Here is a 26,959-nt window from a genome sequence, read left to right as displayed (position 1 = left end):
GGGTGAATGGGGGGACGTGTGCAGGGGTGCAGGAAGGGTGCAAGGGGGAGGACAGACAACTGCACTGAGGTTTCGTGGAAAAGCAAAAAAAAAGGGGGGCAGGCTGCGGGTGGCAGACTGTGTGTAAATGTTACTTTGGAGAGAAAAGGGCTTGTTTTAGTTTCAGAGAGTGTGATGATCTCTCAGAGTTTCCATGACTCTTCCACTTACCTTAATGAATAACAATGAAACATTGTCCGACAGCATCTATGTCATGTTTGGGCAGACCGAATGGGGTCACTGGGGGGGATGTTAGGCACACAAACACACAACACACACACAGCCTGGTCCCCCCCACACACACACTCTCCAATGTAATCTTATTTCCTGGCAGGATATGAACAAGGACCCCACGCACAGTTTGGACAATCACTTTCTCAACAAACCAAACGACTTCAGTGAAATATGTCAAGTAGCAACGTGCAGGTTTGTTTGAACGATGCTAGCCACCACGGTTGGACAATGACATACACTTTCTATTCTATGTCTCAAAAGTAGCATGCCCTTTTGACAGACACACCAGCATGAAAATATGTCTCTCCCTACCTCTTTAAGGTTGACACCTTATTCCCTATGGGTCCTGGTCCAAAGTTGTGCACTACATAGGGAATATGGTGCCATTTGGGGCGCAGACATGCATGCACTTTGACTGACAGATAGATGTGTGTCTCCGCTTACCTTTATACCCGAGGACAGCCACAGCGATGGTGAGTAGAGTGCACAGCACGTAGAGTAGTGCTATGGAGGTCTTTAACGCCCACTCATTCTTACACTTAGTGCACTGGGTCCCCTCCTGGATCCCTACACAAGGGAGAGAAATGCAGATTAATAAACATTTGGGAAAATAGTTAGCATATATCCTTTTCTTCCTACATCAATATTCACAATGTAACCATACGAAGTGAAAGGATGTTATGGTTATCATACCAAAAGATTTACTACATTGTTTGAAGGTCCTGGGTCTCTGTGCATTGCCTGTGGCGGGGTTATTCAACTCTTACCCTACGAGGTCCAGAGCCTGCTGGTTTTCTGTTCTACCTGATAATTAATTGCACCCACTTAAATCAGTCCCTGATTAGAGGGGAACAATGAAAAAACATAGTGAAACTGGTTTCGAAGTCCAGAGTTGAGTTTGAGGGGCCTAGGGGCTAGGGTGCCATTGTCATAAGTAGTGGACTATATAGGTAACAGGATGCCATTTGGAACACATGTGATCAGGTGTCTATTGTGGCTCAGATGGCTGCCGAGTCAGGCTATGTGGAGACAGCAGCGAGCGAGGTCAGAGTGGGGCCTAGCTGGCCCTATGTGGGCTGGGAATCTGGGGTCTATCCAGGTTCTGGGTCTGAATCTCCAGATCAACACATCTGGACAAACAGCCTGGAGGCCACATTAAAGGGCCCACTGGTCCCCCGAGGGCCCGGTTGGTGAGGGGGTGAGGGACACCAAACAAACACATAAGATGAAGAGATATGATACCAACCTCCTCTGATTCAAACCATGGACCTTCAAGTGGGGAAAGTCACAGAGCCACGCAAGCATTCTCCTACATTCTCTTGGAATATTTCTTTCCAAGGATATCTTTCCTGACAGATGAGTGCCGAGATCCGCAGTGCTGACGGGAACACAGCTGTATTTCATTTGAATTCAGGAAGTGGGGGAAAATGAAAGGTCTGCTTTCCATGTACCTGAAATAAAACTCCTTTGCATGTTCAGCGCAAGGAAAGCCACTTCCAAGACATGGAAATTTCCATGGTAACACAAAGGCAGCCTGTGCCAATGCAATCTTTGTGTTAACACTTCTTGGCCTATGCTTAATATATGCCTATTGAGCTTCCTGTTTTGTTTAATGTGATTATGATAATGAATTATATCCTAATAATTTCCATTAAAAGCATTGGTGTAGAAATGGTGATTTCCATTGTAGCCTAGTCTTAAAAATAAAGGTTCCAGGTGGAACCAAATAAGAACCTTAAATAGAATGGCTCTTTGAGGAAGAGCACACACCCTATTATTTTATGCAAATAAGGTGTTTAGCCTTATTTACATATTTCCCAGGGTGCCTTTCAAGTGAATTTTTAGAGTACCACCCATGACTATGTTTTCTAGTAACAGAGACATGGTTGTTTCTTTCATTCATTTTTATCCATGTCACATTTGCCGAGTGAGATCCTAATTGAATGACTCAATGTTTAAAGACAATTTTTATTTCATAAGGCCTTATTTTGAGAGTCTAGTTAAACCCTAACAAGGTCACCTGAAACTCATGGTTTACAGGCCACAGCAGGCCTGTAAGTAATGTGTTATTCTTATTAGAAACCAGACAGAGTAGGGATAACCAACATTCTGAATTTGTTTTCACCTGCAACCTATATTCAGAATGACTGCTAGGGTTGGGAGGACTAAGATACTGTATGATACTACCTAAAGCAGAGGTATTCAACTCTTACCCTACAAGATCCAGAGCCTGCTGGTTTTCTGTTCTACCTGATAATTAATTGCACACAGCTGCTGTCCCAGGTCTAAATCAGTCCCTGATTAAAGGGGGACAGTAAAAAGAATATTCATAATGCAGTGGAACTGGCTTCAAGGCCCAGAGTTGAGTTTGAGGGACCTAAAGCATTTAAACTGGAACAACTATTTCAGTAACGGGTGCAATAAGTCCAAGTAACAGATTTGATTAGTTTAGAAACATTTATGTTATTTATATTTGAGTAGCATAAGATTAGTTAATCAATCAAAAACATAGGTATTGAAACAAACAATTCTAAAAATCAATGCATGCTGTGAAATATGATAATGATGGGGGTGGTTTTGCTTCACCTATGGTTATTAACACCAACACTGAGGTTATTTTACACCACTTAGTGTTCATTTGACTCTTTACAGTGTTCATTTAAGCCTAGATTTAAGCCTAGTGTAACTAGAAATGTTACACTAGTTAACACTGCCCAATGTGCTCTGTGCTATGAAAGGGACACATCTGCAGCCTTCCATACATTTCAAGAACCTTTTAGAACTTTGAAGAACCATATATGCCACGCGAAGAACCCCACTCTTAACTAAAAAGGTTATTCTTTATCGGGAAAGAGTTCTCCAAGGAACCTTAAGAGCTGAGGAAGAACCATTTAAGAATCTTAATTTTCTTTAGTGCACTGGAACCATTTGGTGCCCGAGCACTTGAGTCACCACCCATACAGTTGAAAAGAGGTATAGCTAGCAAGGGATAGCTTTAGCCAATTAGAGCTCCTTCAGAGTGACCATTGGGTTCTTGGTCACCTCCCCGACCTTTCTCCCCCAATTGCTCAGTTTGGCTGGGCGGCCAGCTCTAGGAAGAGTCTTGGTGCTTCCAGACTTCTTCCATTTAAGAATGATGGAGGCCACTGTGTTCTTGGGGACCCGCAGATATTTTTTGGAGTACTTCCCCAGAGCTGTGCCTTTACACAATCCTGTCTCGGCGCTCTACGGACAATTCCTTCAACCTCATGGCTTGGTTTTTTTCTCTGACATGCACTGTCAACCGTAGGACCTTATATAGACAGGTGTGTGTTGTTCCAAATCATGTCCAATCAATTGAATTTACCACTGCTGGACTCCAATCAAGTTGTAGAAACATCTCAATGATGATCAATGGAAACAGGAAGTACCTGAGCTCAATTTCGAGTCTCACAGCAAAGTGTCTGAATACTTGTAAAAAATAAGATATCTGTTTTTATTTTTAATAAATATGCTAAAATGTCTTTGTCATTATGGGGTATTGTGTGTAGATTGAGGAGGAAAAATATTAATTTTATCCATTTTAGAATACGGCTGTATTGTAACAAATGTTGAAAAATGAAAAGGGTCTGAATACTTTCTGAATGCACTGTAATTACAGCTAAAGAAGGTAATCAAGAGGAAGTCAGAGAAGGAGAGTAGAGATGGACAAAGAGCGATAGCAGTTGGAAAGCAGCAAGAAAGAAGAGAGAGGAAAAAGACAGAGAGGGAAATAAAGAGAATGAGACAGAAATGAGAGCGAGAGAGAGAGAGAGAGAGAGAGAGAGAGAGAGAGAGAGAGAGAGAGAGAGAGATGAATGATAGCACCTGGTCACCTTGCTATCCTGACATCACATGTTTCCTTTTGGAGCTGAGGTACCTTGTCCAGCTCTCAGTGAGTCACGAATGGCACCCTCACATGGCTTATGATGCCCCCATCTATAACTGGCCCCTCGGTGGCCCCCTTAAAGTCTCTTAACAAGGACTAGCGCCTACCAAGAATATCTCTTACAATCACTGTGCAAGTTCTGTGTGTGCAGTCAGTTACACAGAATCACGTCAGACAGGTCCAATAGCAGCTGACAAATGTCTTGGTCAGTGACAAAGATCCGCTTCAATCTGTGGTTTGCCTCTATGCATAGATCGTTGTAGATCATAGCAATGGTCGTTGAGTATGTAGCCGCCAGGGCTAAACAAAATGGATATCAGAGCTTCCGAACATTTATAACGACTGACGTGTGTTTGGAGTACAAACCCAATGCCGGCTTCCACTTCTAAACAAGCACATGAGAACACCACTTCAAAGTCATCAAAAAGCCTTGCTCCAGAAACAGCAGTGCTATCTAAATATGTTGACAGAGTTCTTATACATCTATTGCTCTGAAAGTAAATCAAAACACTAGAAAATGAATTTCTACAATACACAGACAAGGCGTTCCAACTTTTTCGTCATTAGACAATGTTGACAGGATAAACCGAGCTCCCAGGATTAGCTGTCCAAGTATTCAACATGGAGGACAGCTGTCAAAACACAAACATGGCCGCCACAACAACAAAGCAACCTGCAACCCCCTCCATTTTCCAGCTCATTCCATCCCTACTCTTTCCAATCGATGGTCAGGTTTAGAGAGAAGGGGGCTGGAGGTATCAGATGAAGCAGCTGTGTTCTGTTGGGCTCTTGTGTTTTTCTGCACCCCAGTGAGATCCCAGTGACAGTCTCAGTCCAAGGTCGTGATCCAAAGGTCATGGCTTGGTTGTTTGTCGCCCAGTGGGTGACTTCCTGGATGGGCCCTTCAGTCTGACAACAGACACAGGCTATGTCCTAAATGGCACCTTATTCCCTTTGGTCAAAAGTAGTGCACTATATAGGGAATAAAGTGCCATTTTCCCTGGTCAAAATTAGTGCACTATATAGGGAATAGGATGCTTTTTGGGACACCGTATAGATGCTGGACTCCTGACTGCGTCACATCAAAGTTAGGTCAATAAACATTGTCACTCACTGGGAAAGCATCGTTATGTTCATGCCGTAGGCACCTGGGATAAAAGAGAGATTCCCTTGTTGAATGTTAGAAGACTAGTAATCATCTGACAGATGTACAATGGACAATTCAAACAAAATGTGAAACATAAACTTTCTGTTCTCATATCAGATCACCAAACCAAATCCACAAAACAGACGGCAACATAGAGTAGAGAACCACTGATAGCTGATGCCATTTAAACATTGAGTTTTGAATTTACCAGAGATGAAGAGGCAAAGCGAGAGGTTTTACTCCGGCCGAAATCTGTCAACGAAAGATGAGCCCACAAAGTGACTGTAGGCTACAGTGACTATACACATTTTTTGAGGAAGGATCTGAGAGAAATTAGAGCAGACTCCAGAGAAATGGAGACAAGAATGAATGCGGCGCTTCCTTCTTCACAGTTTAACAACAATGCGTTGTCTATCTGTGGAGTTTCATGGTTCCTTCAGACTGGCTGCTACTCATTCAATTGGACAGTGGGTCGTCATCACTTCCCACAGCTGCACGGTCAAACCTAGGTTAGCCTTGCCGACCACGACCACAAAACAACCAACATCCAGGATACTGAGACCATACTGAGACCACAGACTGACAAAAACACTTTTATTGCTCACAGCAAAACACAATGCTGCTCCAAACACTAAGAACGTTTTCCATAACAAGTAAAGAACACCAATCTCTTTTCCAAACTAAGTGCTGCTTGGGATGAACAGTGTAGGCTATTGTTCCTCTAATATTATTGAGTTCTGACATCCTGACAATGTCTACCTTATTCACATCGGAGTATGCTGTCATGTCCCAGAGCTTTGCCTTTGACTAACGTTTGGTCAACGTATCCTCACCAAGCCTCATCAACTTGTTCTCTTCCACAAATCGACCATTAAAGGGTCACTCTGGGATTAGAAAAACATAAAACTGCTCGAGTGGCCAATGGCTTGTGTCATTCATTTCACAGTCCGAAAACGGACGTACCAATCCCGGATTGCCCTTTAAACTCTTGGCCAGAATGTCAAACGGGACGTCCCTGGGGCAAACGGTCGAGCAGAAACATACAGCCTTGCTCATTAGAAGACAGGGTTCATTTACAGTAAATATGAGGAGAAAGCGGAGGTCAGTGAGAGGAGGTCAGTGAGCGGAGGTCAGGCTAAGAGGGATCTGGAACTGTGCCCTGCCTAACACACACTCAAACCCTTTCCAGAAATCAGCACAAAATCAGCTCCAGGAGGGCAATCATCGCATTGCTATGTGAAAGTGAACTTCTGGCATCACGGATGGTTGAGATGGTTGAGAAATAGACTAGTTAGATAGACTCCTGGTGAGAGCACATAAAGACAATGGACAGTCATGGAGAACCTTGTTGTGCCAAAAGACCAAAACGATGTATTTCGAAAAAGCAGGACAATACGGTTGGAATGGTACATTTGTTTTGTAAATCATGCTAAATTCTGGACTTTTCCTGCAGCCCATCTGTGGCTCTTTACTCCAAATAGAAATGAGAAGTTTAATAAGATCGTTTGATATACTGTAAACCAAGCCAAGAGCTCTTTTTACAATTTGGAGGGGGAGGAAGGCTCAATGACTGACTCATACGCAGCGCTGACTTCTTCAATGGCATAAAGTAGTACAAAGTATGAGACAAAGTGTGTGTGTGTGTGTGTGTGTGTGTGTGTGTGTGTGTGTGTGTGTGTGTGTGTGTGTGTGTGTGTGTGTGTGTGTGTGTGTGTGTGTGTGTGTGTGTGTGCGTGTCTACGTGTGTGCTTATGCCTATGTCTCTGTGTGAATGAATATGCATGAATAAACACATTAGGAAAGTTGAGAAATACACCTAAGGCTGTGGCGGTCATAACATTTTGTCAGCCGGTAATTGTCAAGCAAATAACTGCCTGTCTCACGGTAATTGTCACTTAATTAACATAAACACATTCAGCATCTCCTGGTTTCCACACAAGCCACTGATGCAGACCTTTGGAAAATCTTAATTTTAAAAAGTCTAATAAATCCATTTAATTAAAACATTTTTTTTTTACTTAACTTTTATTTAACTAGGCACGCCAGTTAAAGAACAAATTCTTATTTACAATGATGGCCTACCCCAGCCAAACCCGGACTACGCTGGGCGCCGTATTGTGCGCCGTAATATAGCCTACACCTTCACAATAAATCCATAATTTATTTTAGACAGGTCTAAAGAAACATGATATGAAGAAAATGTAGTCTATTTCAGATGAACAGAATAGCATACTCTGAGTTGTCCTTATGTTAGGACCTGACCTGGGCTACACTATTTCATTTAGCAGACACAATTTGGATAGAATTCCGTGGCATTATTTTATATTCTTTTATAGTATGAAGAATACAATTGAACATACTTTCTCCAAGCGATTTGAGGGAGTGCGCAAATGCGACTATTCGGTGTTGAGCAGTTAACAAAGAAACAGGTCCTCCTGTATACTTAATTTAGAGTTATTTATGCAACTTATTTGTGATACAAATGTTGGGATATATGTTTTGATTGTTAATACATTCTAAGGCTGTATGATGCGAATCTAATGATGATTTGAAAAAAGTCTCATGGCTGCACACACTTCATCAGTCTCTCATTCACAATTTGACAAGCACTTAATAATGACTCTGTCACACCAGCCTTCGCTTTGGCTCCCCATCCTGTCCAGCTCAGGTGTTCAGCGTCGCCGGCCTTCTAGCTGCTGCCGAACCTACTGCTGGCAAACGTCCTTCACTCATCAACTCCGGACTTGTCTCGTCATCATTACACACACCTGGTTCCAATCCCCAATCTATCACTGTATATATACTCCCTCTGACATTTGTCTTTGTCGGTCATTGAAAATGTTACTTGTTTTCATGACAGGAATCTTGCCTACTATTTCCTGAGTACTTTATATTTTGCACTTTGGGTTCATCCTGTGCCTTTTTGTTTATGAAGATATATTTTGAGCACAATATCTCTTGGGTTTCGTCCCGCTTTGATCTATGGTGCTTAATTAAATACAGTAGTTCTAAACCTGTGGCTGCCTCCTGCCTACTCCTTTCTACACCAGTGACAGTCTCAAATTTCCCAGCTTCATCTCCTTTGTGTGGCCGTAAAACCCTAAAAAAATCCATGCCTTTTGTGTCCAGTTTCTGTTGTGCCCTTGGACTGAATATAATCATCATAATTCCCTTCTCCTGGCTGCGTGCTCTGAAGCACCTGTCACTCACATGGCTCTCTCAGATTCTAAATTATTATTAGCCAAAGCTTGTCACGTGATCGGGTCCTTCTCAAAGGCTACTAATGAAGACATACACATCGGGGACGCAACTGCAAGCGTCCTTTCAAATTCCAAGGCGCATATTGAAGATGTTGGAAGAACTGTCCACATTTACATTTTGTCATCCAACAAGATAGTCAGCCAACAAGATGAGTAGCCCTAACGAACAGCAAAAGCACCAGCCTATGTCAATCTACTATCCCCCATAGTACAAAAGGTGGCCTATTCTATTCTGCGCGAGAAATTAATATTCCAAGCATAGTCAAGTGAAAGGTGAATATTGTCACCCATCAGACTATTCTTGATTTAATCTTGTCTTTACACATACTAAATAATATATGTGTGACATTTGTTTTGATTTAGAATGGACCAATATCATGCACCTGTTTCAAAACTTGGGAGGGGGAAAAAATACATGTCATCTATGCACTTAAATAGATAATGGAGGATGCTTTTCCCATGGTTCGTTTTCATGCCAGCCAGGTAGGCTATACTCCTGTTGTAAAGATAAGCAATGTGTTCGAAATTAGGAAAGTTGAGAAATAAATATAGTAGATCCTCCTCTTTTTAAATATGGGATCCTCCTCTTTTTAATAGAGGCCATTTACACTAGATAATTCCCATTAAAACTTTTGTGTTCTCACGCAATTGCTCACGGGCTCTCATGAAGTATTTGATTAGAATTTCGATGACATTTACAATGATGTCAGAGTGATTAGAGGGACAATAGAGTGCACCAATGTTAAATCCTGTCATTAAATGACAATGCATAAAGCCAATGTATTTGTGTGTGACTGACTAGGAGGTATCACTGTGGTTGGTACAGCAGAGCTCCAGCTCTGCTTCCCATTACCAGGATTCTGCTCTGTGGGGAGGGGGAGGTCAGCCATCGTGGCTTAGGGCTTGGTTCAACTTTACGCACAGGCTCCAAACTGGGCCTCCAAGCTCAATAAGCTAAATGTGCTCAAACAACCATTCAGTCCAGCTCTGATCCTGGCAGTAAAGCCTGCCTAATAACTGACTGTTTAACAGCTTGGATTGAATCGAATCCAAAAACATGTCCCCTGTGTTCACTTAGTTTGTACCTGTGAATGACGTAATACATAGAGAGTGGAGAAACCAAGCGGGCCAGAGGGCTCTAAGTTCATGCAATCGTTCTTGGGGGCCCCAGGAAACTGACACCATCTCTGCTGCATGTGTGGCCTGATTTAGACTCCATCTCTTGTATTACATGTGATGGAAACCATACGCCTCCACCACACGAGACAGGCGGGGGTGATGCGAGCGGTTATGAGTGAAGAGGGATGGAGGGAGGGTGGCAAGAGGAAAGGGGGATGCTGAGATTGAGATACAGAGGATGAGGGAGAGAAATGTGGAGAGGGGGGACAGAGAGGAACAGAGAGAGAGGGGGAGGATACAGAGAAACAGAGAGAGAAGAAGAGGACGAGAGAAACATGGACAGACATAGAGAAAGCAGAGCAGATGTAGTAGTGACAGTAGAGAACACAGACAGTAACTCCTGTCACACTACAGTAAAGTGTGACAAGCCAGGCAGGAAGTGTTTGACACTGTGACAGAGATCTTAGGAGAGTCTGAGACAGGGATCTGCCACGTCCCCATAGATGGAACCAGTGATCCTCCTACCAACCCACAAAGTCATTCTATCACATATCTACTGGTCTCAACTGGTCACCTACTGGTCTCTATACTCTTAGAAAAAAGGTTATTTGCAGAGGGATAGGGTTCTACCAAGAACAGTTTTGATCAGAGGAACCACTTTTAGAGGATTTTTTATTTAACCAGGCAAGTCAGTTAAGAACAAATTCTTAATTACAATGACAGCCTACCCAGACAACGCTGGGCCAATTGTGCGCCACCCTATGGGACTCCCAATCACAGCCGGTTGTGATACAGCCTGGAATCAAACCAGGGTCTGTAGTGACACCTCTAGCACTAGAGATGCAGTGCCTTAGGTCACTGCACCACTCAGGAGGATAAAGTGTTTTTGTAAGGCAAAGAGTTCTACCTAGAACCTTTAACATCCTAAGAACCGCTTTTCTTTTCCAGGCAAGAAAGATTCTTTGCAAAGCAAGAAGTGTTCAACATATAACCATATATCATATTTCCCAGCATGCTCTATTGCAGGATGTTTTTCAGAATTGTTTGTTCTAATATCTGTGTTTTTGATTGATTGATACATTTTATGCTGCACAGAGATAAATAGCATACATTTTTCTAAACTAATCCAATCTGTTAGGAGTTGGACTTATGGCACCCGTTACTGAGATATTGTTCCAGTTTAGATAATTGAGGTTGTCTCAATATTCAAACTTCCCTGCCTTGGCAGTAATTCTGAATGTAGGTTGTGGGTGATTAAAAAAATATCCACTTGTTGGCTCTCTTAACTCTGGTTTGATTCCAATAGGAATTAAACACCACTTTGCAAGTCAACATAATGTGACTTGCAGGTCTGATGTGGCCTGTAAACCAGGAGTTTCCTAACAGCATTGTGTTTAGGTTTATACAATGGGTGGGTCTAATCCTGAATGCTGATTGGTTAAAACTGCATTCCAGCCAGTGTCTATTCCACAAGTTATCACCGGCTAAATCTTTGATGTTCCATCTGACAGTGCAATCCACTGTCTCATCAGCCCAGCCAGGCAATTTATGAACTTGATCTCCACTATAAAAAGCATCTAGACATTACCTCACATTTCTTTTAGACTAGCATTTCATTTTCAACAGCAGAGATTTGTATAAACCATGCTGTCTTTCTCTCTGACATTTGCAACATTGTTTCAATATTCAAATTCGATCTCCAGCTGTTATCAACGGGTCGGGAGTCGGGACCAGACAGACAGGCAGGCAGCGTTTCTCCTCTGAACAACAGCATCCTGACAAGAGAGCAAATTTTAATGAGGCAAAATTGCATCTCATTAGTTCATTGTTATGGATGTGTTCAAATAAATTTCACTAGAAAACAGCTTAAACAATTGCAAATATTGCTACTGTTGTTATTCTGGCTGCACTGTTTGACATGACACAAGTTAGCCATAGTTGGCTAGCTAGCAGGCAAGAGATAAGCCAGTATGGCAATGGAACATTTAGAATGAATGACCGAGTAGAGTCCATAGATACAGAACAAAAAGACTGAACGACTGCCCGAAACGATAGAACGAATGACCAGCCAGCTTGGATAGCAACCCTAGATTTGTGTCGGGACTATATCTAGTGGAAGGATGAAATAGTATGAATAAATTCATTTAAAAAAAACGTTTTTAATGAAAATATGTAAATCATTATTTGAATATGTTGGTAACCAGCTGTATAAAAGTGATAATTTCCTCGATGCCGACTTTGTCTGGGGCCTAACAACACCAGTGCCAACATATCCTCCAAACACCGTCTTCTCTGGCATTATCACTTAAATAACTAGGCCCTCAAAGAAAGATATTTTGATATATGTAATGTATTGTCATAAATAATTACATTTTAAAGGCAAATAAGGCTGGTGGAATCATTCATAGAGGGTTCTAGGAATAACCCTCCGAAGATACTGTTCTCTACTGGTCTCTACTGGTGTCTAATACCTACTGGTCTCTACTGGTCTATAACTGGCCTTTACTGGTCACCTAAGAGAATCCTCAATAGTAGAACACTACCATGTAAAACACACAGCTCACAATCATTCAAATTCTTTCAAATTCCCATAATGCATGCTTATATTTCCCCATGGTATTTCCCTGATTCTGTACTCATAAAGGGAGCCGGGTACATGTATTTTACATGGTGTAAAAACCTCTCTAAATCTCCCAGACACCCCCTCTGATCTATTGAGTAATGTCAGACAGATAAAAGGAGTGTATTGCGCTTGATATAAAGATAAATGGTGCCTCTACAGTGGATATGAAGGTGGCCAAATTCCTCACTCTTCACCATGGATAAGGATCAAGTAGAGGTAAATAAATAAACACCTCCAGAATTGTTCTCAAATGAGTTGCGGTTCAACTTTAAGGCATGCAGGCAAAGAGGCGGACAGGCAGGCACGGATGCAGGCAGGGAGTCAGGCAGGGAGGCAGATAGGGAGGGAGGCAGGCAGGGAGTCAGGCAGGGAGGCAGATAGGGAGGGAGGCAGGGAGGAAGGAAGGCAGGGAGGGAGGGAGGCAGATAGGGAGGGAGGCAGGGAGGCAGATTGAGAGGGAGGCAGGGAAGAAGGAAGGCAGGGAGGGAGGCAGGCAGGGAGGCAGATAGGGAGGGAGGCAGGGAAGAAGGAAGGCAGGGAGGGAGGCAGGCAGGGAGGCAGATAGGGAGGGAGGCAGGGAAGAAGGAAGGCAGGGAGAGAGGCAGGCAGGGAGGCAGATAGGGAGGGAGGCAGGGAGGCAGATAGGGAGGGAGGCAGGGAGGCAGATAGGGAGGGAGGCAGGGAGGAAGGCAGCAGTATATGCTGTGTTCCTGCTTAGCCAACTAGCTCCCCACCCCAACCCCGATCAGAGGCCCTCCCTGTGTCTGTACAGACTCAGCTTTTTGCAGCAGTTCCACAAACAGGCCATCTTTCCAGAAAACTACATCAACAATGGTGTGGAGTGAGGGGGTGGAAAGGCCCCTTTTAGTGTGGTGATTTGAGGCCCAAGAAATGACTTGGGTTTTGGTTACAAAGCAAAACAAGGATTTTAAGCTGCAGCTAACCCCCCCCCCCCCCCCTTCAAGCAGTCTGTCAGTGTGTGTGTGTGTGTGTGTGTGTGTGTGTGTGTGTGTGTGTGTGTGTGTGTGTGTGTGTGTGTGTGTGTGTGTGCGTGTGTGTGTGTATGTGTAGCCTATTTGCGTGTGGTCCAAAGGTTGCTGACCACCATCAGTGACAGGAGTTTAATATAATACTTTCCAAAAAAGGAAAATAAATAACAGTAATTGGAAGGAGTGTTGATGACTATAACAATACATAGCCAGATACAACAGCGACTGAAGCACAGAACATGCATTTCAACAGAAAAGAAGTCAAGAAGCCCTTGGCTTAGCCTACAAAAAACTGTGGAGGTCTAAAAAATGTACAGTACCAGTCAAAAGTTTGGACACACCTACTCATTCAAGGGTTTTTCTTTATTTGTACTATTTTGTACATTGTAGAATAATAGTGAAGACATCAAAACTATGAAATAACACATATGGAATCATGTAGAAACCAAAAAAGTGTTAAACAAATCAAAATATATTTTATATATGAGATTCTTCAAAGTAGACACCTTTGCCTTGATGACAGCTTGGCACACTCTTGGCATTCTCTCAACCAGCTTCACCTGGAATGCTTTTCCATCAGTCTTGAAGGAGTTCCCACATATGCTGAGCACTGTTGGTTGCTTTTCCTTCACTCTGTGGTCCAACTCATCACAAACCACCTCAATTGGGTTGAGATCGGGTGATTGTGGAGGCCGGGTCATCTGATGCAGTACTCCATCACTCTCCTTTCTGGTCAAATAGCCCTTACACAGCCTGGATGTGTGTTGGGTCATTGTCCTGTTGAAAAACAAATGATAGTCCCACTAAGCACAAACCAGATGGGATGGCATACTGCTGCAGAATGCTGTGTGCCTTGAACTCGAATTAATAATAATAATAATAATAAGTGTGCCTTGAATTCTAAATAATAAATAAATCACTGATAGTGTCAACGGCAAAGCACCCCCACACCATCACACCTCCTCCTCAATGCTTCACAGTGGGAACCACACATGCAGAGATCATCCGTTCTCCTACTCTGCGTCTCACAAAGACACAGCGGTTGGAACTAAAAATCTCAAATTTGGACTCATCATACCAAAGGATACATTTCCACCGGTCTAATGTTGATTGCTTGTGTTTCTTGGCCCAAGCAAGTCTTTTCTTCTTATTGATGTCCTTTAGTAGTGGTTAACTTTGCAGCAATTCGACCATGAAGGCCTGATTCACGCAGTCTCCGATTAACAGTTGATGTTGAGATGTGTCTGTTACTTGAACTCTGTGAAGCATTTATTTAGGCTGCAATCTGAGGTGCAGTTAACTCTAATGAACTTATCCTCCGCAGCAGAGGTAACTCTGGGTCTTCCTTTCTTGTGGCGGTCCTCATCAGAGCCAGTGTCATCACAGCGCTTGATGGTTTTTGCAACTGCACTTGAAGAAACTTTCAAAGTTCTTGAAATGTTCCACATTGACTGACCTTCATGTCTTAAAGTAATGATGGACTGTCATTTCTGTTTGCTTATTTGAGCTGTTCTTGTCATAATATGGACTCGGTCTTTTACCAAATAGGGCTATCTTCTGTATACCACCCATACCTTTTCTTTTACCAAGTAGGGCTATCTTCTGTATACCAACCCTACCTTGTCACAACACAACTGATTGGCTCAAACGCATTAAGGAAAGAAATTCCACAAATGAACTTTTAACAAGACACACCTGTTAATTGAAATGCATTTCAGGTGACTACCTCATGAAGCTGGTTGAGAGAATGCCAAGAGTGTGCAAAGCTGTCATCAAGGCAAAGGGTGTCTACTTTGAAGAATCTCCAATATAAAATATATTTAGATTTTTTAAACACTTTTATGGTTAGTACATGATTCCATGTGTTATTTCATGGTTTTGATGTCTTCACTACTAAAACAGTAAAAAATAAAATAAAAATAAAAACCTTGAATGAGTAGTGTCCAAATGTTTGACTGGTACAGTATATTTTTAAATATAATATGTGCACACTCAACTCAAAAGGTCTAGAGAAAAAGCTCCATCAGAGAAAGTTAGAATCAGTTATTTACGAAAGGTCAGCATTTTCAACAGTAATGCAGTATTTTGGCAGAGATGTGTCTCTCTTTCCCCTTTCTTTCATAACCATCCCGCTGAGTTCCAGAACCTTCCATGCAATTTCTCTACACTCTGCTTAGTGTTTTTGTAATGTTTGGATCTGGGCCTATGTAGCCGCCCCTTTAAAAATCGACTCATCTCATTGGTCTCCGTCCCCCTGGGTCTCATCTCCTACTGGATCATTCAGGTGGCAATCAAAATTAAGCCAGATGCCACAAAGACCCCCAGTGACGATAGAGCCAAGGGAGAATGTCAAACAGAAACAAACAAGTTACATTTAACTATTTCGGGGAAAGGAAAGAAAACAAACAAGAGGTAATTTATCCTCTGATGCAAACAGCTGGAAAAATAAACCATGAGCTGGTATTTGAGGCATGACATTTTCTGTCTGGTTCCTTTTGTTGCCATTGCTAGACCATCTGTAATGGCTACACTGGGAATAGCATCTTCCAGTGATTTCTTTCTTTCTTTCGCTCTCTCTCTCTGTCTCTCTCTATTAATCCCTTTCTCTTTCTCTCCCTCCTCCTCTCCTAACTTCCTAACCGGGGTAGTATCCAGAGCCCTTGTTAGCCTGAGCATTGCGCTCCGTGTCCAAAAGTTTGCGTTTAAACAAAATGCCGGTGGATGTGAAGCCTACTTTATTGACAGTGGTGGGAAAAGTACCCAATTGTTATATTTGAGTAAAGGTAAAAATACCTTAATAGAAAAGGACTCAAGTAAAAGTGAAAGTCATCCAGTAAAATAATACTTGAGTAAAAGTCTAAAAACATTTGGTTTAAAATATACATACGTTTCAAAAGTAAATGTAATTGCTAAAATGTACCTAAGTATCAAAAGTTAAAGTTTAAATCATTTCAAATTCCTCATATTAATTAATTACATTTTAAAGTTTTTATTTATTTACGGAGAGCCAGGGGCACACTCCAACACTCAGACATATTTACAAACAAAGCATTTATGTTTAGTGAGTTCACCAGAGTAGGGATGACCAGGGATGTTCTCTTGATAAGTGCGTTTTCCTGTCCTGCTAAGCATTCAAAATGTAATGGATTACTTTTCCATGTCAGGGAAAATGTATGGAGTAAAAAGTACATTGTTTTCCTTAGGAATGTAGTGAAGTAAAACAAAAGAAATTATATAAACAGTAAAGTACAGATATCCCAAAAAACGACTTAAGTAGTACTTTAAAGTATTTTTACTTGAGTACTTTACACCACTGTTTATTGAGCAGTGCAAATGAACTCCCCCCTGTGCAACATGACAACACTCGCATGTCCAGACTGAGTTCATTTCTCATAAAGAGGAGATGTATACTACTCTCTCCCCGCACACCTCATGTATCCTAGCCCATAGGCCGATAAGTTTCAATAAGGTTTGTATCACAACTAAAGTGGCCAAATAACTTCTTAAAATGAAGCACATTAATCTGCTTCACAAGAGGTGTAGAGCCTAACTGGCATACATAAGCAGCGAGTGAGTTTCAAGTTTGGGGATGATCATTTTCACCATAAAAATGCACCTTTTATAATAAAAGCATTACATGCATAATTGCATTTGCGGTCACTTTTGATAATGGTGTTTTCCGCTAATGGAACATTGGCACTTATAACCTACTGCCATGTGTGCATTGCTGCGCGTATAATGTGAAGAAATAGCCTAATAGTTCATCAACATTTGAAGTTAAATGTTCTGATCTGTTGCGTCAGCAAAATTGCATAAAAACATTTTTATGATTATATTCATCTGGGATCTATCGCATCCCACAACTGTCCCAGACTATGTTTGGAATATTTATTTCTCGCACAGCATAGGTCTACTTTTGTACTATGGGAGATAGTAGATTGACATAGGCTAGTGCTTTTGCTGTTCATTTTTTTTTTTACCCCCAATTGTCAGTAGTTACAGTCTTGTCTCATTGCAACAACTCCCACACAGACTCAGGAGAGGCGAAGATCGAGAGCCATGCGTCCTCTGAAACACAACCCAACCAAGCCACACTGCTTCTTAACACAGCACACATCCAACCCAGAAGCCAGCCACACCAATGTGCCGGAGGAAACACCATACACCTAGCAACCTGGTCAGCGTGCACTGCGCCCAGCCCACTACAGGAGTCACTAGTGTGCAATGAGACAAGGATATCCCTGCCGGCCAAACCCTCCCTAACCCAGACGACACAAGGCCAATTGAGCCTGGGCTCAAACCCAGAGTCTCTGGTGGCACAGCTAGTACTGCGATGCAGTGTCTTAGGCCACTGCGCCACCAGGGAGGCCACTCTTTTGCTGTTTGTTAGCCCTACTCATATTGTTAGCTGATGAAATGTAAATGTGAACAGTTCTTCCAATATCTTCAATATGCACCTCGGAATTTGATAAGGATGTGCGCAGTTGCGTCCCTGATGTGTCTGTCTTCACTTGTAGCCTGTGAGAAAGACCCAATCACGTGATGGCGCAAGCAGCACTCAGCGAGAAGGGCACACCGGCCACTGGCCGCAAAAGGCATGGATTTTTTTAGGGTGCATTACGGCCACACAAAGGGGATGCCGCCTTGAATTTTTTGGGCTTGTCAAATTGTGAATGTGTGACTGATGAAGTGTGTACTGCTAAATTAACTAGTGTAGCCCACAACCATTCGGCATAGCCAGATTAGGACCTAACATAAGGACAACTCAGAGTATGCTATTCTGTTCTTCTGAAATAGACTACATTTTCTTCATATCATAATAAATAATGGATTTATTGTGAAGGTGTAGGCTATATTACATGGATTTATTAGACTTTTTAAAATGTAGCTGTTCCAAAGGTCAGCATCAGTGGCTTGTTGGCTATGTGTGGAAGCCAGAAGATACTAAATGTGTTTATGTTAATTAACGGTCAATTACAGTGAGACCGATAGTTATTTGTTGACAATCACCGGCTGACGAAATTTCGTGACCGCCACAGCCCTACCTGCAACCTAAAAAATATGTTCACATTTAAACGTTAAAAAAACATTCTGTTTTACCAGTCAGGAAACGTATGGCTTCGTTCCCACAACCAATGTGAAACCAAAAAAAGACGTTCCCACAACTTCCAAGGAACAAAATGTGCTAGCTGGGTATCTATCATGGAGCAAGCTCAACTGTGTTCCACCATGGCTGCACCCTATTCCCTATTTAGTGTACTACTGTACTTTTGACCAGGACCATTTAGGACACATACCCGTGACAACTGATAACAGTATCTTACAGTGCCCCAGTCAAACCCAAGACCCATTACGTGTTTGGTTATGTTATAAGGTGATAAAGTGTGTGAGTGTTTGATTTTAAGACAGGTATGTGCGTGACCCATTGATTGCATGGTGTGTATAACTGAGTTTGTGTGCGTGAGTGTTAAACGCAGTGGTACAGAGAGATGGGTGGAGAATAAACTCCTAACACAGCTCCTCTGCCAGAAGTGATTTAACTTCAGAAGGAGCCATGAGGTTCTACTCAAATCACCCCAGTCACACACATGCACGTGTGCGCACGCACACAGTGAGTGACTACACTGTTGGGGCTAAAAGCTTGTTACACTCCGACCAAAACAGCTCCGACAATGTAATGTCATCATTTACAGGCACTGTGTACTGTACAGTTGATGTATTTGTTCTGTAAGACCAAAAACACAGCAGGTCTGCTTCAGTGTTGCAGATGTGGAGTCCAGATAAAACCATGAGGAACCATGAGGCCATAAAAGTGTTGAACAGATTCTTGGGCTAGTTCACAGGAAGCAGGTTGAGAGAGTCACAATGGGCCAACTCTTTTACTGCCTAGGCTAACACACATCAGCCAAACTCATCACTGTCTTGGTCACATCGCTCAGTAACGCTCAGAAACAGGACCATATGGAGAGCTGACCTAACATACCTCTTTCCCACATGAAAAAATACTACTATAATATACTACAGTACGTACTATACAAGTCTGTAGAAAACTGTAGTATACTTTAAAATAGTATACTACACATTGTAATATACCTTGATACTACGGTATACTATAGATCGCAAAAGCACTACAGTAAATACTAGAGTAATGTCTGCAAAAATACTACAGTAAATACTGAAGGGGTTAGGGTCCCAAAGACCCTCCCAATTATTGATTAAGGGGACTATAAGATTTATATGTTTTGCTCCAGGCCTTATAATAGATACGGTTACTATGTGTCTAAAAACTCTCCCACTATACGTTGCACAAGCAATCTCTATTGGCCTTTGTGGTCAAGCCCTAGCTGTTACAAGAGTGTGCTTGCAGGCTAGGTCTGAGTCAGACCGAAACTAGATAAAAAGAAGAAACCACTGTCTGGTTTTGACATTTTGATCTTGTGTGACAGTGGACAATGCTAATGAATTCAGAGAAGCTACTGTACTAGGTTGCCTTATAAGGTAACCTCAGCATATTGCTGCATACATACATTGACGTAGGTGATCATACCACTAGGGAGTGACCACATGTATAAAATCAGCTGCGCCCTCGGGTGGGGTTGCAGAATTTACTCTGAGACATACATACTGTGTTTCCATTGTCAACTTCTGTCTGCAATTGCATTAATAAAGGTTTGATTGATTTGCTTAAAGATATTGTCTGACTGCTGATTTCACCAATAAGCCAATGATGTCCGCAAAAACACTACAGTCAGCAAAAACACAACTGTAATTACTATAGTACAGTATATACTACAGTATTTAATTTACATATACCCTGCCCATTCCCATCCCCCATATTCCAATTTGTGCCACTCGTAAGTGAGAAACCTACATGCCAAGTACAGACCATACATTGTATTCCTTTCATGTTATAGAAAAGAGCACAAGTGCTGAACTGCCTGTTCAGTCCTCAGTCCTCAGTCCTACCTACAGGTTATGGAAAATAGATAATAAAACACTATAGAAAATACTACAGTATACTACAGTCTGCAAAAACACTACAGTAAATACTATAGTACTCAGATATAGAGTATTCAGTCACTGTAGTCATGTCCTCACAGCTGAGCCAATTAGAGAAGACTTCCTGCTTCTGGAAGTCTCCCAAATGGCACCCTATTCCCTTTATAGTGCACTACTTTTGACCAGGGGCTGAGCCTGGTCAAAAGTAGTGTATTATATAGGGAATAAGGTGCTATTTGAGACACAGGCAGAGGCATGCATTCCAATGGGACCCCATGTTCTGTTACGTTACTCTACCCCCTCACCTCACTATGGTGTTGGTTGTGGTTTGGTTTTCATTGTTTCTGGTCAATCTGGAAGAAGCCACTCTCTGATTTGGGGGTTTTAGGTTAGGTTGTAATAAGTAACTCTGCCATTCAGAGGAATAATAGCTTTTACAGAGCCTTATGTTAAGATGGTTTGCATAGGATTGCATAGTGAAACTAAAAACCAGTGTGGACTTGTTTTTGTTGGATCTATAGCTTCTCAAGTGGTCTATGTCATTCTTAGTAAAATGTCTCTTCGTGACTCACTTGAGGACTGGTGAGCATTTTAGGATGCGTAAGGACTGGGTTGGTCAAGTCTTCCACTCTAACTTTCATAGTAAATCAAGAGGTGCTGCCATTTTGGTTGATAAATCTACTCCCTTTGTAGCTTCTGAGGTTATTGCTGATCCTAAGGGACGATACGTCATAGTAACCGGTAAACTGTTTTCTACCCCTCTTGTTTTGGCTAGTGTTTATGCTCCCAATTGGGATGACACAAGTTTAATTTCTTCCTTTTTGTCTGCTATACCCAATTTAGATTCTTATTTGTTGATTTTAGGGGGTGATTTCAACTATAAAATGTCCCCAGTTCTTGACAAGTCCTCACGAACAACTTCAGGCCCATCTAAATGTGCCCTACTTATTCAATCCTTTCTTCAGAAATATGCTATGTTTGAGGCCTGGCGTTTCCTACATCCTACAGATAGACAGTATTCCTTTTATTCTCATGTTCATCAAACATACTCCCGGATTGATTACTTCTTTTTGGACAAAAAACTTCTGCCTAACCTTCAGCAGTGTACTTACGAGAGTATTGTTATCTCTGACCATTCACCATTAGTGCTTGAACTAGAGTTTCCACAGCGACCTCCTATGTGTTATCAATGGCGCCTCACCCCATTTTACTCTCAGATAAGGAGTTCTTCTGAAATCACCTTATTCCTAGAAACTAATTCAACACCAGGTATGTCCTGCTCTACCATATGGGAGTCTCTCAAAGCATACCTACGTGGCCAAATTATTTCTTATACAGCCAACCAAAACAGAGTTCGCTCTCAGCGACTTTGGGACCTGAGCGAGTCCATAGCCACATTGGATGAGAAGTATGCTACGGATCCTTCCTCTGATTTGCATAAAGAACGCCAACTACTCCAATCTGAATTTGATGAGCTTTCTACATGGCAAGCTGAACAGTTACTCTTGCGAGCTCGATGCAAAGTGTATGAACAAGGCGACAAGGCCAGTAAACTCCTTGCACATCAGATCCGTAAATCTGAGGCCTCACATTTAATCCCACAGATAAGGACCCCCGTCTGGTGCCACCAGTTATACATAAATAGATCAATGATCAATTCAAACAATTTTACTCTGCTCTATACACCTCTGAATCCCCTCAAGACCCTGCTGATTGATTCCTTCTTTAATGGCTTGAATATGCCTTCAATTGATACAGACTCCCATGACTGTCTAGAAGAAGAATTTACACCTGAGGAGATTGCAACAGCAGTGTCCGCAATGAAAAGTGGTAAATCACCAGGTCCAGACGGTTTTCCAACCGAATTTTACAGGACATTTTCTGGTCTGCTTTGCCCATTCTTGTCTCGACTATTTGCAGAGTGCCTTAATACCTCAAAGCTACCGCCTAGTCTTTATCAGGCTTCAATTTCATTACTATTAAAGAAAAACAAAGACCCCCTGGAATGTGGATCCTATCGCCCAATCTCGCTTTTAAACTGTGATTACAAAATCCTAGCCAAGCTTTTAGCCATCCGTATGGAAGGCTCGCTGCACCAAGTAATACACTCTGACCAGACTGGCTTTGTGAGAAATAGGCATTTGTTTTTCAATATTAGGCGCCTTATGAATATACTGTACTCCCCAGCGTCGGAGGACCCGGAGGTGGTGGTCTCACTAGATGCGGAAAAAGCGTTTGACCGTGTTGAGTTTGAGTACATAACAGCTGCCCTTTATAGATTTGGCTTTGGCCCCAAATTCATTGCGTGGATAAAGATTCTTTATTTTTCCCCCATGGCTTCGGTACGGACTAATAACTTGTCCTCTGACTATTTTCCCTTGCGCTGCGGATCCAGACAGGGTTGTTCACTCTCCCCCTTGTTGTTTGCTTTGGCAATCGAGCCTCTCGCCATTACACTACGCTCTAATGATGCCATTCAAGGTATAATCAGGATGGGCTTAGAGCAGAAAGTCTCGCTATATGCTGACGCCCTTCTTTTGTTTATCTCTAACCCTGATACCTCATTGCCACGTGCCTATCTGTTCTTAAAAAGTTTGGATCAATCTCAGGGTACAAGCTGAATATAGGCAAGAGTGAGCTTTTTCTTGTAAACAAGGCTGCCTCAAAGTGCTCTTTTACAAGTTCTCAGTTTAGGATTGTCCGGGATCAATTCATCTACTTGGGAGTTACAATGTGTGACAATGAAATATTAAAATTTGTTTCAGGAAAACTTTGTTGCTCTAGCAGACAGTTTGAAACAATCTTTTACTTTTTGGAATTCACTACCTCTTTCTCTTATCAGAATGATTAATGTAATTAAAATGAGTGTGTTGCCCAAATTTTTATATTTATTTCAATGTTTACCCAATTTTAGTCCAAAATCTTGTTTTATTTCACTGGATCAAACATTCATGCATTTTATTTGGGATGGAAAGGTACTGTACCACGGATTGGTAGAAAACATTTACAGAAGCCTAAGTCATTGGGGGGTTTAGCTCTACCAAATTTTCAGACATACTATTGGGCTGCAAATTTCAGAGCCCTTCTGTACAGGCTGCAGACTGATCCTACTGGCCCCTAGACCACTCTGGGTCCAGATGGAGTCTGAATCGTGTAAACCTGCTGCACTTTGGCAAAAGGTGTGTCAACCCAATTGTAAAGCAGTTCCTTAAAATGTGGAATCAGTTCCGTTTAGCCTTCAGCCTTCGAGACTTTTCTCTATCAGGCCCCATCAATCAGAACATTTTATTTCCTTTCAATGATGGGACTTTTGGCATCTGGCACTCACTAGGCCTCTCCTCACTAGCCCAATTATTATTTGACGATACATTTGCCTCTTTTGCTCAGCTGCAGGAAAAGTTCAACCTCCCCCAATCCCACTTTTTCTCCAGACTAGGAACTTTGTCAGAGCTAACACACCTGCATTTCCCCATAGGCCTGCGAATACAGCTATAGAGAGCATCTTGGAGCTGAACAAGCTTAGGGGCGCCTAGGGGCGCCTCATTCAATTCAAGGTGGTTCACCGTATCCACTGGTCGGGGGCCAAACTTGGAAGAATATTCTCTGATTTTGATCCTACCTGTGTCAGATGTAAAGTGGAACCAGACACACCATTGCATATGTTTTGGGGCTGTCATACACTGTCAGGTTTCTGGGAATTAATATTTAAATGTTTCTCTGATATATATGACACTGTTATAGATCCGTCTCCCCTTACAGACCTTTTTGGAGTACTGCCCATAGGTACCCCCCCTGTCAAGAATCCAGTCGGACACTGTTGCTTATACAACTCTTTTAGATAGACGGCTAATGCTACAGAACTGGAAGATGGCAGCTCCCCCATCTTATAAATATTGGGTGAGAGATGTGTTGTGCTCTCTGAAACTAGAAAAAATTCAATTCAATTCACGGGGGAACCCCAAACTGTTTAATGAGGCTTGGGCTCCATTCCTGTCTTACTTCAAACAGTCCATCCTCTGATGGCACTCTTATTAAAACCAAAATAAGTCTGTATTTGACCCCCCTGTGACTTAAGGGTTGGATGAGCTTTTCTTTGTGTTTTGTCTGGGGGGGCATTAAGGTTGATGTGTTTATTGATTGTGACGGATGCCTTGTTCATCTTGCCCGGGCAGAGACTGAAGTGTGAGCTTGTTTTTCACAGTTATTTTTATTTTTACATTTTGTTCACGCCTACATAAAATGATTATTATTTTATTTTTTATTTTAAAGCATTGCAAACTTTTTATTTTTGATCCAGTGGATGGTCGGTCTGTGGCCATGACTGTCTGTGAGTGGTTGCATTTCTCCACCCCTATCCCTTGACTGTTTACAGCAACAATGGTGAGGTGTTTGCACTGACCCTGTACTATAGATTGCCCTTTAACCTTTGTAGCCTTCTGCCTGGTGTGTTTAAATTGTCTAAAGTATGGTATCTTTAATTATTTGTATTTTTTCTGTTGAGTATATTATTTATATTGCTTTGTCTTGTCTTGCATGTCTCTGTGTGTGTGTGTAAAACGTAATAAACAGAGTAAAAAAGAAAATTGTCTCTTCGTTACAGTCAGTACACAAAGCAGAGAGAAGTTGTGTGTCAGTCTCGAAGTTAAAGTAAGGAAGGAAGATTCACTCAATGGAACGTTAGTGGTATTAAACTGTTACTAAAGAGACAAAAAAACTATCCATTTGAAGGCCAGCTTTCAGTTGGACAAAAACTACAAGTGAAATATAAAAATAAAAATAAAAGTGAGATTAGGAGAACTTCTGTGAGTTGAAAGCAGGAGCACAATTCCACATGGACACATTTGAATGAGAGAAAACCACATGGACGATGATATTTAACCAAAATATATGTTTTCCTTCCAAAATCTTAGAAACGTCCAACATCAACAGATCAACATGCAAAAGAAAACAGGCGCAGCCATGAAAGTCATGGGTTGTATTCTGAGGGCTGTAACAATAGAAGCCATCTCCTGTCTGCGTTGGTGCATCGTGGGTGATGGAGTTTGATGGAGTTCTCTCTGGGTGGCCTACCACATCTGTGGCTGGATGTGGGGGAGTGGCCTGTCAGTCGCCATGACAGTGAGCCATCGGCTGCAGCTAGTTGGACTGGAAGGGACACACGCCAGACTAGAGAGTGGCACGCTCTCCGCCTGAAAACCTTGGTTTAGCCTATTAGAGATGAGGGAACCAGTGCAGACATCTGACTGTCAGACATCTGGGCTTGCGATTCATGCCAAGTAAATACCACTTACTGGAACACACGCTAATCAACAACAGACAAAATTGTGTTCAAATTAGATCACTTACTATGGAGTAGTCTGGTAGTTTAGTATTCGTGAGGACAAGTTGAAGGATGAGCTGAAGAGAACACTCCTCACTCTAAACTCTCTGAACAAATATTTTCAGTGATAAAAACAATGTCCAAGCCTTATGTATACAGGTCAGGGCACTGACCTTTTAGGATAACATTTTTGGAGAAATAAGTAACAGAAGTGACCTCCCAAGTCTGTGAAGTTGAGAGCTCAACAAGGCGAGTTCAACAAGGCCTCTGTTTGCAGCGAACATGTTGCGCCAGAGTAACAATTTCAGTTGAGCGACTTTAATGAACATTCCAAAATGTTACGGTGAAACAGCAAACAGCTACTTTTTGTAACGTTTACTGTGGCTTTTTTAGAGAATAGTCCAACTGAAAGCGATTTGGCTATTCCTACTAAATATAGAAAGTTTACATGGCCACTTGATTGTATTTAGCGGCAGTTTGGACACGCACATTCGCCACACACTATCTTCTTAGACTGTTAGCTAACGTTAGCGAACGGTCGCGGCTAACACAAAACAAATGGAATATGTTAGCTTTTCTTTTGTCAACATGATTATTTTACCTTTATTTAACTAGGCAAGTCAGTTAAGAACACATTCTTATTTACAACGTCGGCCTAACAGCTAACGCTAACAAACTATTTCCCTTGTTGAATGCACCTCTGTTCTACATGCATAAGTGGTATTTTTCAGCCAATGACAGAGCTGACGAGGCCTGGCCGGATGTTTATCTGACTAAGATGAGGACACAATACTATAAAATAAGTGATTTTGGAAAAATGCCAACTCACTAGGCAACTCACGTAAAAAAAAAATTGGCTCATGCCGACTGTCATTCTGAAAATTGTGTTTCCTAGTGTCATTGTCGTAAACCCACCCCTTTGCATTTGCAGTGGTGGAATATGCAGAGCAAGCAAAAACAGGTATACTGGGTTTAGAAAAAGGAAATATAACTGCAAAATTCTCTCCGTCTCAGTCTTGGCCACGTCTGAGAATGTGATAGTCATTATGGGTTTGACTGGGATTTGGACCAGAATATACATCATCTTCTCCACTTCAGCTGTTTTTCTAAACCAGGAAGCAGTAAGTTGATCTTGGCATCTGGCTGAGTCAATTTCTTTCTTTCATTAATGTTTCAAACTTCCCAAAACAGATTTAGGATTTGTATTGGTAGTTTCTACTAAACCAGTAGAAATTAGAATCCCCAAATTCATCATCGCGCACGCACACACACACACACACACACACACGCGCGCGCGCGCGCACCCGCACACACGCACACAC

General features: G+C 42.0%; 1 protein-coding gene across 2 annotated transcripts in view; it reads right to left on the bottom strand.

Moving 5' to 3' along the window:
• Positions 1 to 26,959, bottom strand: part of LOC139367189 (collectin-12-like) — a 61,309-nt gene that overhangs the window by 17,847 nt on the left and 16,503 nt on the right. For both annotated transcript variants that reach the window (XM_071105343.1, XM_071105342.1), the window contains one exon: positions 718 to 840. In XM_071105343.1, the coding sequence (XP_070961444.1) occupies positions 718 to 840 (123 nt within the window). The remainder of the gene's footprint in view (positions 1 to 717; positions 841 to 26,959) is intronic.

Source organism: Oncorhynchus clarkii, chromosome 15 (assembly GCF_045791955.1).
Source record: "Oncorhynchus clarkii lewisi isolate Uvic-CL-2024 chromosome 15, UVic_Ocla_1.0, whole genome shotgun sequence".
Taxonomy (NCBI): Eukaryota; Metazoa; Chordata; class Actinopteri; order Salmoniformes; family Salmonidae; genus Oncorhynchus; species Oncorhynchus clarkii.
The sequence above is the reverse complement of the archived record's forward strand: the minus strand, read 5'-3'. Positions and strand labels throughout refer to the sequence as shown.